The sequence below is a fragment of the Hevea brasiliensis genome, chromosome 16, assembly GCF_030052815.1.
Source record: "Hevea brasiliensis isolate MT/VB/25A 57/8 chromosome 16, ASM3005281v1, whole genome shotgun sequence".
Classification (NCBI taxonomy): domain Eukaryota; kingdom Viridiplantae; phylum Streptophyta; class Magnoliopsida; order Malpighiales; family Euphorbiaceae; genus Hevea; species Hevea brasiliensis.
In genome coordinates this window covers 45368855-45387593 of record NC_079508.1, presented here as the reverse complement: position 1 = coordinate 45387593, position 18739 = coordinate 45368855, and the positions used below count along the sequence as shown (strand labels likewise).

General features: G+C 40.4%; 1 protein-coding gene across 1 annotated transcript; it reads right to left on the bottom strand.

Moving 5' to 3' along the window:
- Positions 1–6693: 6693 nt before the first annotated feature.
- On the bottom strand, positions 6694–18498 carry LOC110635284 (uncharacterized). The gene is made up of 9 exons (XM_058137689.1): positions 17898–18498; positions 16708–17517; positions 14189–14541; positions 12081–12292; positions 11037–11293; positions 10771–10949; positions 9176–10578; positions 7993–8151; positions 6694–6957 (listed from the first exon to the last, which is right to left on the bottom strand). Exons 1-7 carry the CDS (start codon positions 18136–18138, stop codon positions 10486–10488), a joined length of 2145 nt encoding a protein of 714 aa, XP_057993672.1. The 5' UTR covers positions 18139–18498; the 3' UTR covers positions 6694–6957; positions 7993–8151; positions 9176–10485.
- Between the last annotated feature and the right edge of the window lie 241 nt (positions 18499–18739).

Genomic DNA, 18739 nt, shown 5'->3' with positions numbered 1-18739 from the left:
ATTCTACTCACAGACTTGACGGTGGTCACTGAGGCGGAGGAAGAAGGTCATCGGCTCACCTGACAATCATATTACATTTATTTAATACAATCTGACTCAATACAAACAAAGAAAAGACCAATTACGTCCTAAGTCGTGCCGAAAATCCGGCAGAGTATCCCCTATACCTAGGACCTACCCAACCTGCAAAAGGGTTCAAAACACACTTCTATACTCACAATCCATATATCCATAGTTCAATCATATCACACAGCCCCTCCTGGGCCCATCAAATCAGTCATCCATCACAATACGCAAAATTTCAATTTAGTCCTTATTATTGATCATTTTTGCAAAAACTACCCAAACAAGCTCTAAAAATTATAAAACTTTGCCCCGCGGTCCTTAGCAATATTACTAAGCTATTGAAAAAAGAATCGTAATTTTCTAAGCTACCATGAATATTTTATGGATTTTTAATCCTATTTAAGCACTAGAAAATTACGAAAAAACAAGGTTCGGGTTTACCTTTGCCGATTCCGACTTCGGGAACGCGCTCGGGACGTCTGACAATGGGGGGCTAGCCAAAACCTCGGTCCAATCCGGAGACTTTTTCCGGTAACGGGTCTGTTCGCCGAAATTTGCGAATCGGTCAACTGTCGAATTTCCGCGAATCGAGGATACCTACACGAAGCCCATAACACGGGGGTTAGTACATAAATTTTTCAGAATTTTCTAAGCTCATTAAATGCTCAGAAAAACACTGCGAAGTTCCGTGGGACCCACCGAAAAACGGTGTCGGAAAAATTCGAAATTTATGTCGTTGCGAAGCTCTCGACGAATGGAGCGTGCTGGTGGCCTCGGTTTTCTCGTGGGATTCACGGTTTTCGAGAAATCTAGCCCAAAAGTCGAAATGGGCTAAAATCTTCCCGAGCAAAAATCGGACAAACCGCTCGATGGATTTCGGCGTTCTTGGTGTCTATGGAAAGCTCTCGCCGAGTAGATGATTTTAGACACAAGACCCAGTCCAATCGGTGGCCGGATCGGCCGGATTTGGCCGGGGAAGCTGGAGCGTCGCGCGCGCGCAGGGGCGGGGAGGAGAGAGAAAAGAAAGAGAAAGAGAGGGACGACGCGCGGGAGAAGAAAAAGGAAAGGGAGCCGGTTCGATTCGACCGGTCCGATCCGGTCCGGTTCGATTCGGCCGGTTCGATTCGAAATACAAAATTTTGAATTTTTACTCTGCCTCGGGACTGAAAACGAGGTCCAAAAATTCCGAAAAAATTTCATAAAACTCAGAAAAATACGTAGACTCCAAATATATTTTTAGTTTTGCCACGTGGTCTTTAAATTAATTTTTAAAAATCATTAAAGTTTATATTTTCGGAAAATCGAACCCGATTTTTAAAATCCGAAAAATCTCAAAAATTCCTAAAATTTAAATAAAATTAAAATACCAAAAATACTCATAAATAATAAAATTTGGGGTGTTACATTCTTCCTCTTACGTAAAAATTTGTCCTCGAATTTTTACACAAGGCAGAATAAAACACATGATTATGCATTGAACAAGTAAGGGTACTTGCTACGCATGTCCCGCTCTGACTCCCAGGTGCACTCTTCCACTGACTGACTCCTCCACAAAACCTTGACCATAGGGATCTGTTTGGATCTCAGCTGTCTCACTTGGTAGTCCACTATGGCTACAGGCTGCTCCTCAAATGTCAAGTTCTCTTTTAGCTCTATCACATCCGGCTGCAGTACATGAGAAGGATCGGGAATGTATTTCCTGAGCATGGAGATGTGAAACACGGGATGAACGTGAGAAAGGTTGGGTGGTAGCTCCAACCGGTAGGCAACGGCTCCAACTCTATCAGTAACCTCAAAAGGTCCGATATACCGAGGTGCCAACTTGCCCTTCTTTCCGAATCTCATGACTCCCTTCATTGGAGATACCTTCAGGAATACATAGTCGCCCACTGCAAACTCCACATCCCTCCGTCTGGGTCCGTGCATAACTCTTCGCTCATCGAAAGCCGTCCTCGATCGTTCTCGATTAAAGGAACTACCTCAGCAGTGGACTGCACTCGGTCGACCTCAGGCACCTTCGCTTCCCCCATGTCTGTCCCACACAGAGGAGACCTACACTTTCTTCCATATAGTGCCTCATAGGGTGCCATCCTATCTTTGGAATGGTAATCGTTGTTGTAGGCAAATTCCACCAAAGCTAGCCGCTCATCCCATTGACCTCCAAAATCCAAGACACTCATGCGAAGCATGTCTTCGATGTTTGGATTGTCCTTTCGCATCGCCCGTCCGTCCCGAGGGTGGAAAGCCGTCTTGAAGTTCAAGCGTGTGCCAAGTGCCTCCCGCAACTTTCTCCAAAACCAGAAGTGAATCTGGGGCCCTCTGTCGATATTATGGGCGGAACTCCATGCAATCGACTATTTCTCGAATGTAGAGCCGCATCCGTGCCACGAGTATGTAGTCTTTACAGGCAAGAAGTGAGCTGATTTGGTCAAGCGGTCTACAATTACCCATATCGAATCATATCCTCGCGTGGTACGAGGCAACCCAGTCACAAAATCCATAGTGATCATTTCCCACTTCCATTCTGGGATAGGGAGCTCTTGCAGCTTCCCTGACGGTCTCTGGTGTTCAAACTTCACCTTCTGACAAGTCAAGCACTTGGACACAAAGTCTGCTATGTCTCTTTTCATGCCATTCCACCAGTAGCTATCTTTCACATCATGGTACATCTTGGTGGAACCTGGGTGGACACTGTACAGTGTGTAGTGTGCCTCTCGCATGATTTCATTCCTGAGGTTGTCCACATCGGGCACACATATCCTAGAACCTTGCACTAGGGCGCCATCATTGGCAAATCCAAACTCCCCACCTTCACCTTGCTGCACTCTTTCTATGATCTTCATCAGTTGTTGGTCTCTGTGCTGGGAAACTCTAACTCTGTCCCTCAAGTCTGGCCTCACTGAAAAGTGAGCCAACAATACCCCCTCATCTGAAAGATCTAGGATTAAACCTTGATCCATCAACTCATGTACCTCCTGAATCAATGGTCTCTTTTCTACTGAAATGTGCGCCAAACTGCCAGAAGATTTTCTGCTCAAGGCATCTGCCACAACATTGGCCTTTCCAGGGTGGTACTGGATGGTGCAATCATAGTCTTTCAGAAGCTCCATCCATCTCCTCTGTCTCAAGTTTAAGTCCCTCTGTTGGAAGATGTATTTCAAACTCTTATGGTCGGTGTATATCTCGCACACTTCCCCATACAGGTAGTGTCTCCAGATTTTTAGTGCAAAGACTACAGCCGCCATTTCTAAATCATGGGTGGGGTAGTTCTGCTCATGCTTCTTCAGCTGCCTTGAAGCATAAGCCACTACCTTTCCATTCTGCATCAAAACACACCCTAGGCCAACTCCGGAGGCGTCACAATACACGGTGTATCCTTCACCACTCACAGGTAGTGTCAACACAGGGGCAGTGGTTAGACACTCCTTGAGTTTCTGGAAACTCATCTCACAGTCATCTGTCCAAATGAATGGAACATTCTTCCTGGTCAACTTAGTTAGGGGAGCTGATATCCTGGAGAAATCTTGTACAAAACGCCTGTAATAGCCAGCTAAACCCAGAAAACTTCGCACCTCAGTGACTGTTGTAGGCTTAAGCCAATCGATTCTGACTTCAATTTTCTTGGGATCCACTTGAATGCCGTCACTAGAAACCACGTGTCCCAAGAATGAGATGTTTTCTAGCCAAAATTCACATTTTGAAAATTTGGCATATAGCTGGTGCTCCCTCAACGTCTGCAACACCATCCTCAAGTGCCACACGTGTTCTTCCTCGGTCCGAGAGTACACCAAAATGTCATCTATGAATACGATGACAAAACGGTCCAAAAATGGCTTGAACACCCTGTTCATCAAGTCCATGAAGGCCGCTGGTGCATTAGTGAGTCCAAAAGACATCACCAAGAACTCATAATGACAATATCTTGTCACGAAGCCGTTTTGGACACGTCCTCATTCCCGATTCTCAATCGATGGTAGCTTTGATCGCAGTCTATCTTGGATAAGATTCTAGCTCCTTGGAGCTGATCAAAGATATCATCGATCGGAGGATGTGGATACTTGTTCTTCACGTGACCTTGTTCACCGTGCGTAGTCGATACACCACCTCAATGACCCATCCGTCGTGCTCACACATAGACCAGGAGCACCCCAGGGTGAAGTGCTCGGACGTATGAAACCCTTGTCCAAAAGCTCCTGTAGTTGCTCCTTCAGCTCTTTCAATTCTGCTGGTGCCATCCTGTAAGGTGGCATGGATATGGGGTTTGTACCAGGAATAACATCAATGCAGAACTCTATTTCCCTTCCTGGTGGCAACCCTGGAAGCTCCTCTGAGAAGACATCCATAAATTCTCTGACAACAGGAACATTTTCCATGCTGACACCTTCTACAGAGGTATCTCTCACCAATGCCAAATACCCTTGGCATCCACGCCTCAACATTTTTCTAGCACTAATTGCTGACACCAAATTATATGGAGCCACGCTCCTGTCACCATCAAAGCTAAACTCTTCCACACCAGGTATGTGGAAATACACATTTTTGTTCCTGCAGTCTAAGGTGGCATAATGAGTTGCCAACCAGTCCATCCCCAGGATTACATCGAAATCCATCACTGGTAAAGGAACCAAGTCTGCTGGGAGGATCTTTCCATCCACTACCACTGGGCTACCCGGAAAAACCATATCTACCTCTATGTTGTCGCTAAGTGGGGTAGCTACTGACAAAGGGCACTCTAAAGTTGTAGGGTTTCTACCCAACCTCATGGCAAACACAGGGGAGACAAATGAGTGCGTAGCACCCGGATCTATCAAAACACGAGCCTCATAAGAAGGACGGAAGAATACACCACAAGCGCATTTGAAGCTTGAGCATCCTGGTGGGTCAGGGTGAAAACTCGAGCTTGACCCCTACCCTGAGTGGCAGAACCCTAATACTGACTTCTACCTCCTGATCTGCCTCCAAATCCACGTCCCCCTTGTCCTCGGCCTCATTGGCCATCGAATCGATCGCCATGTTGGAAGTACCGGATACAATCGGCGAGGAACATTTGCAATAACCCTGTGACCCCATCTGTGGCTCGCTGAACACGGGGCATTCCCTAGCAAAGTGACCTGGTTGGCCACACCTGAAGCATACTCCTGAACCCATCAAACAAGGTCCTGAATGTCCTCTTCCACACTGTGCACAAGGTGCCAAAGAGGATCCTGAACCAGAGCCAGAACTGCCGTACCCTGAACTGTTACCACTGCTGGATCCATACCCTGGTCTGAACCCTCGGGATTTGTGTCTAAAACCACTCCTCTTATTTCTGTTTCTTCCTCTGTAAGTAGTTTGGCCACCACTATCCGTAGTACCCATGTGGGGAACACCTGAAGAACCCTCTGCTCTGTTTTTCTTTGCTCTACCGCTGTCATCCACAGCGTAGCTAATCTCAATCTGTCTGGCTCGATCCACCACCACATCAAAAGACTGATCAGACATCATGGCCAGGTTCGCATACCTCCTGTCAAGCCCCTTTAGGAATCTTTTCACCTTCATCTTTTCTGTAGCTACTGCTGCAGGGGCATATCTGCTCAATTCCAGAAATTCTGTAGCATATTCATCTACAGACCTGCCATTCTGTCTTAAGGCCTCAAAGGCCCACTGTTTCTGATCTCTGAAGCTTTCTGGCACAAACCGATTGATAAAAAGTTCCACAAACTGAACCCATGTCAAGCCCTCCATCCGGGGTAACACGTAGTCATTCATCCATTGCCTAGGCATGGGCCCCATGACGTGCTGCATACACTCTATCAATCTTCTATCAGTCAACTATAATTCTGCTGCACGCTCAGGAATCTAAAAACCGATATGCGTCGTCTGACACATCATAAGTACCAGGCACCAACTTCTTGAAGTTGATGATCTGTTTGTAAGTTTCCCCTCTTGGTGCGGTGGACTGCTGCTGCTGTGGAGGGTGGACCATATACTGTGCCATCATATCGATGGTCCTCTGCAAACCAGCTAGAGTAGCTGCCATTGGGTCCATGGGACCCTGTGCCATAAAGGATCGAACTCAGACGGGGTGGTGCTCCTCTACTTGAGCGACTCTAGGCCTCCTACCCGCCTCCTTGGGGCGGGCGCCTCATCTGTGCCGACACCTCGTCGGACACATGCAGTTACAGTGCGATGCAGCTCTCCTGCTTCTACGCATTTTCCTGAAATTCAGCAGCATTAGCCCACAAAATTCAAAACTGCACATTACACAGCTCTATAGACTCATATTTATACATAACATATGGAGCAGGAACTAGAAGCAAAGATGACAATGCAAGACGAATATGGACCCTATTTTTCCGCATGTGACTCCTAGTAGACTCTTCCCAACACTTAGACAATTTTTCCCTAAGAATCTGGAGCCTAAGCTCTGATACCACATTTGTCACGACCCAACCTATGGGCCGGACCGGCACTAGGACCTGGGCCAGCTTAAAGCCCCCGAGGCCCGTAGTAAGCCTAACTGTTCATTAACCCAACTCTAAAGCCCATTTGGGCCCAATATCAAGAAAATAAACGGACAGAGTCCGGCAATAAAATGGACTTACCAACGGGGAGTTTTCGACTCACCCGACCTGTAAACACAATATATGGTCATTTGGGGAGCTCAGCTCACCCTCCACATACTCATCAACATAAAATAAATGGGAGCTCAGCTCCCTCATCCAATCCATCAAACATGCATAGCATATTTAGTTTACAGGTCCAACATAATAATAATATTACAGACCAAATTCAAATAATTACTACTAACACATGCGGAAATTCTAGGAGTAAATAAAATTACACAAGTATTGATAAACACCTGCGAAGGAGAAAAGCAGGTTAACCCAGAACAAAATATCCTCCTGTGGCCTGTAAAAATTTTTGAACAGGAGTGAGCGTTCGACTCAGAGAGTAAAATATCAATCTTAACTATAATCTCTATAACTATCTAAATCTCATGCAACCTGTGGAATGAAATGCAACATCAACATCATATTCACATCATGGCATCAAAAAGGTAATTTGGAGCACTCACGCACCCTGTAGCATCAATCATAATATATTGGGAGCTGATCCCCTATACAGCTCTCTTAAATCCAACCTGGTGCCAGCGAAGAACTCAAGCCGGACTTTCGCTTAATACCAAATCGGGGTCCTAGCGAAGAACTCAAGCCGTGTCTACCCGTCCTATCCATAGTCCACACCACATCATACGCACGCCAACGCACGCACACTGCTCCAAATTACCACAACAACACACATGGCACTTTAACATTTATCAATGCATCATAAATCGTGCCTAGAGTTTAACTACATAAATATATGCATATAAGTGATGCATGGGCATGCTGAACATATAATAATATCGAAATTACAATTAAAATTAATATTCTACTCACAGACTTGACGGTGGTCACTGAGGCGGCTGGGCGGAGGAAGAAGGTCATTCCGCCACCACGACAATCATATTACATTTATTTAATACAATCTGACTCAATACAAACAAAGAAAAGACCAATTACGTCCTAAGTCGTGCCGAAAATCCGGCAGAGTATCCCCTATACCTAGGACCTACCCAACCTGCAAAAGGGTTCAAAACACACTTCTATACTCACAATCCATATATCCACAGTTCAATCATATCACACAGCCCCTCCTGGGCCCATCAAATCAGTCATCCATCACAATACGCAAAATTTCAATTTAGTCCTTATTATTGATCATTTTTGCAAAAACTGCCCAAACAAGCTCTAAAAATTATAAAACTTTGCCCCGCGGTCCTTAGCAATATTACTAAGCTATTGAAAAAAGAATCGTAATTTTCTAAGCTACCACGAATATTTTATGGATTTTTAATCCTATTTAAGCACTAGAAAATTACGAAAAAACAAGGTTCGGGTTTACCTTTGCCGATTCCGACTTCGGGAACGCGCTCGGGACGTCTGACAATGGGGGGCTAGCCAAAACCTCGGTCCAATCCGGAGACTTTTTCCGGTAACGGGTCTGTCTGGCCCGAAATTTGCAGACCCGGTCAACTGTCGAATTTCCGCGAATCGAGGATACCTACACGAAGCCCATAACACGGGGGTTAGTACATAAATTTTTCAGAATTTTCTAAGCTCATTAAATGCTCGAAAAAACACTGCGAAGTTCCGTGGGACCCACCGAAAAACGGTGTCGGAAAAATTCGAAATTTATGTCGTTGCGAAGCTCTCGACGAATGGAGCGTGCTGGTGGCCTCGGTTTTCTCGTGGGATTCACGGTTTTCGAGAAATCTAGCCCAAAAGTCGAAATGGGCTAAAATCTTCCCGAGCAAAAATCGGACAAACCGCTCGATGGATTACGTTCTTGGTGTCTATGGAAAGCTCTCGCCGAGTAGATGATTTTAGACACAAGACCCGGTCCAATCGGTGGCCGGATCGGCCGGATTTGGCCGGGGAAGCTGGAGCGTCTCGCGCGCGCAGGGGCGGGGAGGAGAGAGAAAAGAAAGAGAAAGAGAGGGACGACGCGCGGGAGAAGAAAAAGGAAAGGGAGCCGGTTCGATTCGACCGGTCCGATCCGGTCCGGTTCGATTCGGCCGGTTCGATTCGAAATACAAAATTTTGAATTTTTACTCTGCCTCGGGACCGAAAACGAGGTCCAAAAATTCCGAAAAAATTTCATAAAACTCAGAAAAATACGTAGACTCCAAATATATTTTTAGTTTTGCCACGTGGTCTTTAAATTAATTTTTAAAAATCATTAAAGTTTATATTTTCGGAAAATCGAACCCGATTTTTAAAATCCGAAAAATCTCAAAAATTCCTAAAATTTAAATAAAATTAAAATACCAAAAATACTCATAAATAATAAAATTTGGGGTGTTACAAATATCTAACTGAAAAACTGGTAATTGAAAATTAGATGGATTTTACTGTATAAAATTTGAAAATTGATGGAATTCTATGTTACATTTTTAAGTTAAGGGACTGTAATGTTATAACTAGATAAGTTCAGGGACAATTATCAAAATTTATCCCATCCTTCACATGCAACCAAAAAAGAAAATTCCAAAAATTATATGATTAAAATAAGTCATAGAACTCACCAGATCTAGAAAAGTATTATAATTTCTTCCACACTAGACGTTTATGGCCACTACATGATACAAGAAACGGCTGATAAGGGAGCGAGGATGCCTTGTTCTTCATTGGTGGAAAGGAAGAATTTGCAAGCTAGCCCATAAAGCCTCTCAACTCCACCGTCCTCGAGGATTTGGAGAGTAAAAAAAGGTGAGTGTTAGCATGCAGTCAAGCAAGGAAGACAGGCACTCCACTGATTCATTTTATAATTGGCCATTCCTAGCTCTCACAGCCATTTTACTCAACTTCAATAACATAATTAGGATAAATTTTGACAATTGTCTTTGAAATTATCTAATTATAACATTACAATTTCTCAACTTAAATATAATATAAAACTCCATCAACTTTCAAATTTTGCACAGTAAAATCCATCTAACCTCCAATTACCAGTTTTTTAGTTAGACCTGGATAGTTCCAACATGGAGTTTAATTAGTATTTCTCTTTTCTCTCTCAAGTCATGTGTAAATTAAATCATTCTTTTCTCTATAGACAGAATAATTTTTCACACGTAAATAGAATAATTTTACACTTTGCATGAGAAAATGAGAGAAAAATATTGACTAAGCGCCATGCGGGAGCTATTCACGTCAGTTTTTAACTGAAAAATTAATAATTGAAAATCAAAGAGATTTTATTGCGCAAAATTTGAAAATTTAGAGAGTTTTATGTTACATTTTAAAGTTAAAGAACTGTAATATTACAACTATATAAGTTCAATGACAGTCATTGAAATTTATCCAACATAATTATGTATATATTGAAAAGATAGCCAAAAACTTGCCATGAATATTATCATACACAAGTTTTACCAATAAAAAAAATGTTACAAACAACCAGTATGGATATCCAACCCATAAGGAAAAATTGATAGAATCCAAAATATGGGATGAAACATAAAATTTGTAGTTATATTATAAGTAATGGTACAAAAGGGCATTTGAGTGCGTTGCTGGCCTCAAAACGGAACAAAGAATAGAATAGAATGGGGTATGATGAAGAAGCTTTTAGTATTATAGCTATTCACTTTTCCACAGAGATATGTATTTGTATTTAATTGAAGTCGAAGAGAATTGCAGCAATATTACCTCCCCCAACAAATCACTATCAAGTCTTGTATCCGCTATGTATTTCGAAGTATGTCCTCGGGAATCAGTAGTTCTGTAACATTCTGGGACATTAGAGAAGAGGCTACCATCATCAGGCACTAAATCTTTGTGTGGCAAAGAATAATGTACAGAAATAGGCTTCGTAGAAGGCGATTTCTCATGCATTTTATTCTGTTGATTCTTGATGTTTATGAGAATTATTTCGCCTCTCGTCTGACCTGTGACGAAACAATTTTGCTATGGCTCTTCTCTCGCAATCCTACAACATAATATGTAAACATAATTGAAATTGAGAAAAGTTAACAAAACTGTAACTTCTAGTTTCTTTAGATTGATATTGGTTTCACAATGAGAGATAATGATGACAACTGGTTCTAATTTAACATTTTTGCTATTATTATTGCTGTTTCTATTCACTTTAGTGAAGCTAAATATCAATACAACTCTTCACCTTGAACATGTTTAGATAAAATGGTTTGCCAGGATTCATCCTTCTCAATTTCTGGTATATATATGCAAAACTCAGTTGATCACGAGGAGTAAAGCGATCGACCTCATTGAACCAAAGACACGAGAACAGGTTTGACATAGGAGTGTGCGCTCTTACAATTAAAGACCCTTCAGGTACATCTGTAGACAATACAAAACACGTCCTGTTAAACTAGAGAAAGTGAATTCATGTTATGAATTGTACACCATAAAGGGAAAAAATCTTACTGCTGGGAAGAAGCTTATTTGGATCAGAGGCATTGAATCTTTTCAGTCCATCAGCCTGGTAGAAAGTAAATTGCTGATCTATGACAGTATGATTATACTTGTTCAATCTCTTGTTCTGTGCAACCTCTTCCCATACACAATGGCGATCATAGTGATTAGAAATGGCATATTCATGACCTTTTCGCCCCAGAAAATATTCCAGAACGAGCAAAGGGTCCAGTTGAAAACGTAATTTGCTATCCAACCATATTGAATACCTGATAAAATATTTATATGGTAAAGGTTTATATACAAGTGACACAGCTTGTTTGCATGGAATTCCCACCATCCAAAAAGTTAATTGATGCCATAAACCATTTTGTCAGTCTTTTTCATCCAGAAATGTGCTTTCATTGTCTATCAGCTCTATATCCACCCACCAAGACAGAAAGCACCTATTTTACTTCTTTTTTTTTTTTTTTTTTTGCGGGGGGGGGTGTAGGGTGTTGGGGGTTTTTAAGGGGATATATCCTGATCCAAAATGGGATATTCATTTTTTTTTAACAAAAAAATGCGAAGAATAGCTACCGTAGTGCCATTACCCACATTGTTCCAAGATTTCAGTATCAGTCAGCTAGTAGACAAGTGCATTTTAGTTAGAAGAGAGAGTGGCAGAGTTTCAAAAAATATAAAGAAAAAGAAGGGAAGTGAAGTAGTAAAAGTGTGACTTCCACTTAGCGCACCAGAAACACAACTATTCTCTAAACCTCTCAATAAATCTCTATTGAGAATAAATCTCCAAGAAAAAGGTGCAAGCACCATTTCAATTTGCATTTGAATGTCCATTAGAAAAATCTGTCAAACTGTTCCCGAATCTCCAAGAATGCAACATTGTCGTTAGGTCTTTCTTTTCTCCCTTTTAAGGTCATCAAATAAATAAGCAGCTAAAAGCGTTACAAGCAATAGAAACTACACTAACGAACAATAGTAAGCCACTAATCACAGTATTCTCAAAATTACATGCATAACAAGATAAAAATTTCAATAATAAACTCTGACTCTTACCTTGCAGAAGGGAAAAGCCGGTGTGGCAACAATTTTGGTATTTTGCCCACTCTCCGCATATCTGTATATGGTTGATTCTTCACCACCACAATCTTCCATAAACCAATAAAACCAGTTCTATCTGGGATTTGACCTTCCGAAGAAAGTGTTTGCAAAGTAACTTCATCCACGAACATAACAAAGCAGACGTTTTTCCTTGACAAGCGAGTGACCTGAAAAAGGGACAAAGACTCACAATTAAAATGCATTGTGGCATGTAAAAATCACAAGATCATGATAAATTTGTTCTTCCAAATTACAGAAAACATAATGCAGGATCAACCAACTGTATGGACAAGTGGGGTGAGGGAAAAAGAAAAAGAAAAAAAAAAAAGGAAAAAACACATCATTAAACATGATATGCAACAGAAGAGGTTGGCAAAAACACAAGCTTAATTGTCCAAGTTTCTAAGATCTTCACCTAATGTCTTGCCTTCAATTGTTCTTAAGTCACCTAAAAAGTCCTAAAAGACATCACTGCTATCCTAAATAAAAATGCAATTCAACCAGCCATATATCAGCACAACACATGAGAGGAGTGGCAAGTACAAAACAGAAGATGAGAGTTGGATGAAAATCTGAAGAACAACAAATAAAGGCCTTACAGAATAGATTAGGACCATCTTTCCAACAAATTAAAAATATTTAATAAGACAAAAGAGAAGGGGTGCAAGTGCAACCCCATTTATGTGGAATGTTTACCATCACTAACTATGATCGAAGACTCAATATATCAAAGAAACTCCAAAAAAATAAAAAAATAAAAAAACAGTGAGAAATTGAAAGGACATCAATAACCACACTGAATGCATTATAAGTATATCCACTTCTGTTTCCTTCAGCATATGGAGCACCATTTCCCTCCTTCATGCTAAAACCTAATACCCAAAATAAGGCAAGAGCAATCTTCTTGTTCTACACCAACAATAACACAAAATGAGTCTAATATTAATTACATATTAAGGTGCTATACCCCAATCCCCCACTAGAGAAAGAGAGAGAGAGGGGATAGATTTCAGAAGGAGATATAAGTTAAATGATCCACCAGATCTCCATCCCTTTCACATATGATATCGTCAATGATAATTTTTTTAACACAATAATTTCCCGCACCCAAGTCTAGACTTCTACCCAAAGCCTCGTAAGATTTCGCAATGTGGTCCCTAAATATGATTTGAAGCACGCAAAAACCTTTTACCTCACCACTGAATGACTTACTGTAAAGATGGAGGCCTAACGTCCAAGCGGCATGTTGATGTGTATCAAATCATTGACTAATGCTTAAATTACAAGTAGATACCTGTAGGACTCCACTAAAATTATGGATTAATCAACAACGAAGGCTATGGAACCCACTTAGACACGTGTTTGCCACTAATTAGTCCTCATAAATGGTGGAATGAAACTAAAATCCACTTCTTTGGTTAGTCTTCAAAATGCTGGATCCACATGCCACATCAATGATTAGCATTTTAGTATAAATTCAACATGCTACATAGACAATGGGCCTCCAGCCCAACTCTGAGCCATTACTAGTAATATAAACTTGAAAGGAACTAATCATAATAATTCAATACTTCAAGTTATAAAGTTCAAACTTCAGTAACACATTGCAGAAACTTATAAAGTTCAAGGTAAAAATTTTGATTTATGGCATTGCCCCTAAATATGGAGTATGCTTCATGTACCCTCCATAATTTTACACAAAAATCAGTGCCACCTTGTCACTCAAGGTTTCAGCCATTGAAATAATGTTTCCAACTCATGCCAATGTTGTTTTCCAAAATTCTAGAGGGTGGGAGAGAATTTGTATTAGCAACAATCTAGGTGGCACCAGGTGTTTTTCTCTTTCTAAATTCTATAGATGGGAAAGAACATGCATAATTAATTAAATATGTGTAAATATATTATCTTTGGATCTGTTAGTTTCAACACACATCAATGTTCACTGTGAAAGTGAGAATAAATGCCTCATATCAAACCTAAAAAATGATAAATGATATCCAATGCAAAGAATAGACCATTATTTTTCAGTATACTTAGTTTTACTAATATAGAAGTCCACATACCATTTTACTAGTAGGTGACCTCAAACGATCTGAATTTCCAAAGATACAAGAGATTACAGCAATGTGGCATCTACTGACATAATTTGCATCATCTTCTGCCAAATCAAATCCTGTACTTGGGGATCCTTCAGGACCTTTGACAAAGCCACAATTTATTTTTTGATCATGAACCAAAAATGATTCTTCCCGTTCTTGCAAGCTCTGATGCCCGGCAAATCTGGGCTCCCATTGTTCATCCACATTGGGCCTCTCCTCCATTTCCACATACTGCAAGGAAAATCTTGCAAATTTATGACTTTCAAAAGGCTCGACAAGTTGTGAAGTAGAATTTAGAAACTTCGTCTCACAAGACCCTGTAAAAAACAGCATATTTGACACAAGTAAAATAAATATACATATAAAATTTAAAAGAATGATAAAAGATGAAGAGACCAGAAAATTTTCTGTCATGTAAAACAAAACTCCCCTAGTGCAATATCTTAACAAAAGTATCATAACTTGAGTGCATCAACAGAGTATTGCATACAAGCTAAGGCAAAAAAATACAAACACAGAAGAAATAGAGAATGTAGCCTGCAAGAGCAGAGGGACAGACCATTTGGAAAAAGGAGCAGGTTCTCCTCGCAGTATGAGATAGTTTAAACGCTCAAACGGTCAATCAGTCATGTAGAACTTAAATTAACCATATTAACCATTTCCTTTAACAGTGTGTTTAAAAGCTGTCCAGATTATATTATTTAACTTAGACAGCTCAACCAATGTCGAGCTTGGTCAGGCTATGAGCTCATAAAATTGTGTCACCTTACGTCAATCTAAAAGCATATGGCTTAGAGGTTTCATAATTAAAATTTTCAAGAAGTTACTCCACCAAAGCCTGATCTCAAGATACCATGATTTTAGACTTCTGATATTTATGCAGGTCTTGCTGCACAAACTGACCAAGTTCATTATTGATCTTCTTCCTGGAAACATTACACCACAGAACACAAATTACAGATCAACTCAACTAAGCCTTTATCCCAAAAATTGGGGTCAGCTATATGGATTCTCTTTCTCCACTCTAAACGATTTTAGTTTAAATCCTCGGAAATGTGTAATGCTTCTAGGTCATATTGCACCACTCTCTTCCAAGTCAGTTTAGGTCACCCATTATTTTTTTTCTATCCTCTATCCTAACGTACTCTACTTGTCTAACTGGAGCCTCCGTATATTTACGCTTCACATGACCAAACCATCTCAATCTCCTTTCTCTCAACTTATCCTCAATTGGCATCACTCCTACCTTTTTTCTAATACTCTCATTACGGACTTTATCTAATCTAGTATAGCCACTCATCCACCTTAATATTCTCATCCTCGCAACTCTTATCTTAGACACATACGACTCTTTCAATGCCCAACACTCACTACCATATAATATGGTCAGTCGTATGGCTGTACGGTAAAATTTTCTTTTCAACTTATTGGGAATCTTGCGATCACATAAAACTCCTGTGGCACTTCTCCACTTCAACCATCCGACTTTAATCCTATGACTAACATCCTCCTCACATCCTCCCATCTACTTGAAGGATTGAATCGAGATATTTAAAGTGATTACTTTGGGGCAATACCACTCCATCCAAACTAACTCCTTCCCTATCACCAGTTCGACCTTCACTGAACTTGCAATGCATGTATTCTGTCATCGTTCTACTTAACTTAAAGCCCTTTGACTCTAAAGTACTTCTCCAAAGCTCTAGCTTTCTATTGATTTCTTCTCGCGTCTCATCTATTAGAACTATATCATCCGCAAACATCAATTACAGATCACAAGAACAAATATTTTATGTTCCCTTCCAAAGAACTAGTCTCCATTTCTCCTTTAATCTATTTCCAACTTCAATATTGTAGCCCCACTTAGCCTAGAAATTATATTGCCAAACCATGAGAAGTTCCCCTGAGTTGATCAACTAACATTCTGGAAGCAGAACATTAGGACCATCAAGGATCACCAACGTTGCAATATAAATAAGGAAAGCTAGCTTTCAAAATACTATCATAATAATCAATTTTATGAAAATTAAAACTGGAAAATTGTAAATGTGCAAAACAAACAAAATGAAAAGAATTTTCAGAAAGTGGGCAAGGAACATAAACATATGCTACGTTTCCAGTAAAAAGCAATTCATCTTAAAAACTCCTAGGAGTGATACAAGAAACCACTATCACATAAATTACAGAACCAAGAAACATAAATACCTTCGATCAATATTTAACAAAATAGAAATGACCATATTCAATAAACTTTTAACAGCTACAGAAAGTTATCATCTTATTAAGGTATAAAAGATACTTCCTTATAATGATTCTTTCCAGGGAAAAATAACATAAAGTCTTCAGAAGCACAAAGCTATATCTAAATAAATGAAAATGAACTTCAATTGAAATCAAGGTATCAAATGTGTACATGCACAATAACATTGAAAAACAGGAAGGACAAGGAGGACAAGGAAAAGGGAGATGGAGAGGGAAATTACCAGAAAATTTCCGGCGCCTTTTTCTTTTTGAGTCTGTCTGTGATTTGCTTGTAGATTGACTGCCAGTAGCACGAACTTGTCGAGAATTACTGTGAATATTATCCATAGTTCTGGAATTCAAAGACTTCTCTAACATATTATCAGAGACTTCCTGACTGTCCTTGGCAATACTTTGATCCTTAGTTTCAGCATCATGTAAACTAGAGGACTCTCTACCATCATTATCATGGGATATTCCTATAGCAGTGTGGTCACCACTTTCATTTTCAGAATCGCCGTATTCCTCCATATGAGGATCGTGGGAATCAGTACCATCATCATACTCATTATCAGTATCAACTAGCTCATTCTGCTCTCCATTATCCTCATCATCAAGTAACTGATTTTTATTGTCATTTTCATTTCTTGATTGGCTAGTATTCTTTAGAGAGGCCTCATACTCTGCTTCATACCTTTTTAATTCATTACGTCCATCTTCATTGTACAATCCAACTCCTCTTTGCTCTAAACCCTTAAAAGGATCATCTTGAGAAGTCTTCTCCTTTCCTACCTTCACTTCCACTGGATCATGGTCCTTTTCAGCAGATCCACCCCTAGCTTCCTTACCATCATGAGTCACATCATCCTCATTATAATCTCCTTCCCTTCTTCTATCATCCCTATCCCAATACCTAGAATCCCGTCCATGTCCCACTGAACCTTGGCCAAAGCCAAGGACTCTAAAGTTGTCTGTTCGGGTAACATTTGTAAGAAAATCCAAATCATTCTTCATCTCACCATCATCAACATGATGAGCATTTATTTCTGCACCTGTACAAACATCATCATTACATGAATGAGAGAGAGGGAGATGGGAGAGAGCAAAAAGAGTGACGTCCCAGTTATAGGCACACCAAAGCTTTGCTTAATTGAAAAATGCAAACTAATTAAAATTGTATGCCACCACAACTCACTGTAGCAAACACAAAGCAAATACTCGCTAAGAAAGAAGACAGTTAAAAAGGAACTTAAGCAATCTAAAATGTCGGTCAGTTAATTCAAACTAAGCTACACTATCATTCACAAACAGGAAGAGAATTCTAATTTCAATATTCACACACTCATTTTCCCTACACTTTCAGAGCACCCCAAACAAACAAACAAAAATAAAACTCCAAAGCAACCAAACAATAAAATTCAAACTATCTAACCTTTATCATCGGCGGAGAGGTAATAGTAAGCTAAAATAGTAACAGCAAGCACAACACATAAAACCACAATGACCGCTCCGATCGAGAAGGCAGCAGCACTGCCCTTATCAGATCGAGCCCATCGGCGAACCCTCACCGGCTTGTACTGCTGCTGCAGAGAAGTCGGAGGACAAATCCCAATGGACAAGTGATCCGACGTACCGTTTGAGTAATGGTGCCCAGATTGCCGGTACTGCGCCATTCCTATACGTTTATCATGCGCTCACTCACGCACTGCATTCACCGCCAAATTCAACAATGCCTCAATAGAAACTCCCGATTTGTAATGCTCTGTACGTATAATCGTGTGTACAGATATATATATAGAGAGAGAAAGATGGAGGAAATGAACAGAGCGATTTAGGTGACTGGTCCGCCAGAGAAAGAGAGAGACGGAGAAGGATTTGGTGTTTGATATTAGATAGGGACTTTCCTTTTTTTTTTTTAATTTTTAGTAGAAAAAGGGATAGAGAGAGAAAGAGAAAGAGAGCCAAGACGGTGAGGAGCTCAACCGGCGATGGCGTTACCGGTGGTGGTGGATGTTCGCTGTGGAATCTTTTTTAATGCGTGGGCGAAGGAATGATGAGGAATAAATTTACTTAAATAGCCTTATACCCGACCCGGATCCGTTTGTTATTTCCCCGTGAAATAGTGGATAGATCACGCAGCCTGCATACGTGCGCTAATAATTAATTAAGTTAATTAAATTAAAATGGTAGTATTAGTTTTGAATAGTGGCATGGAGTTGATGTCATGCTAATTTTATCTGTAACGGCTAAATTTTAAAGGTATTATTATTGAGA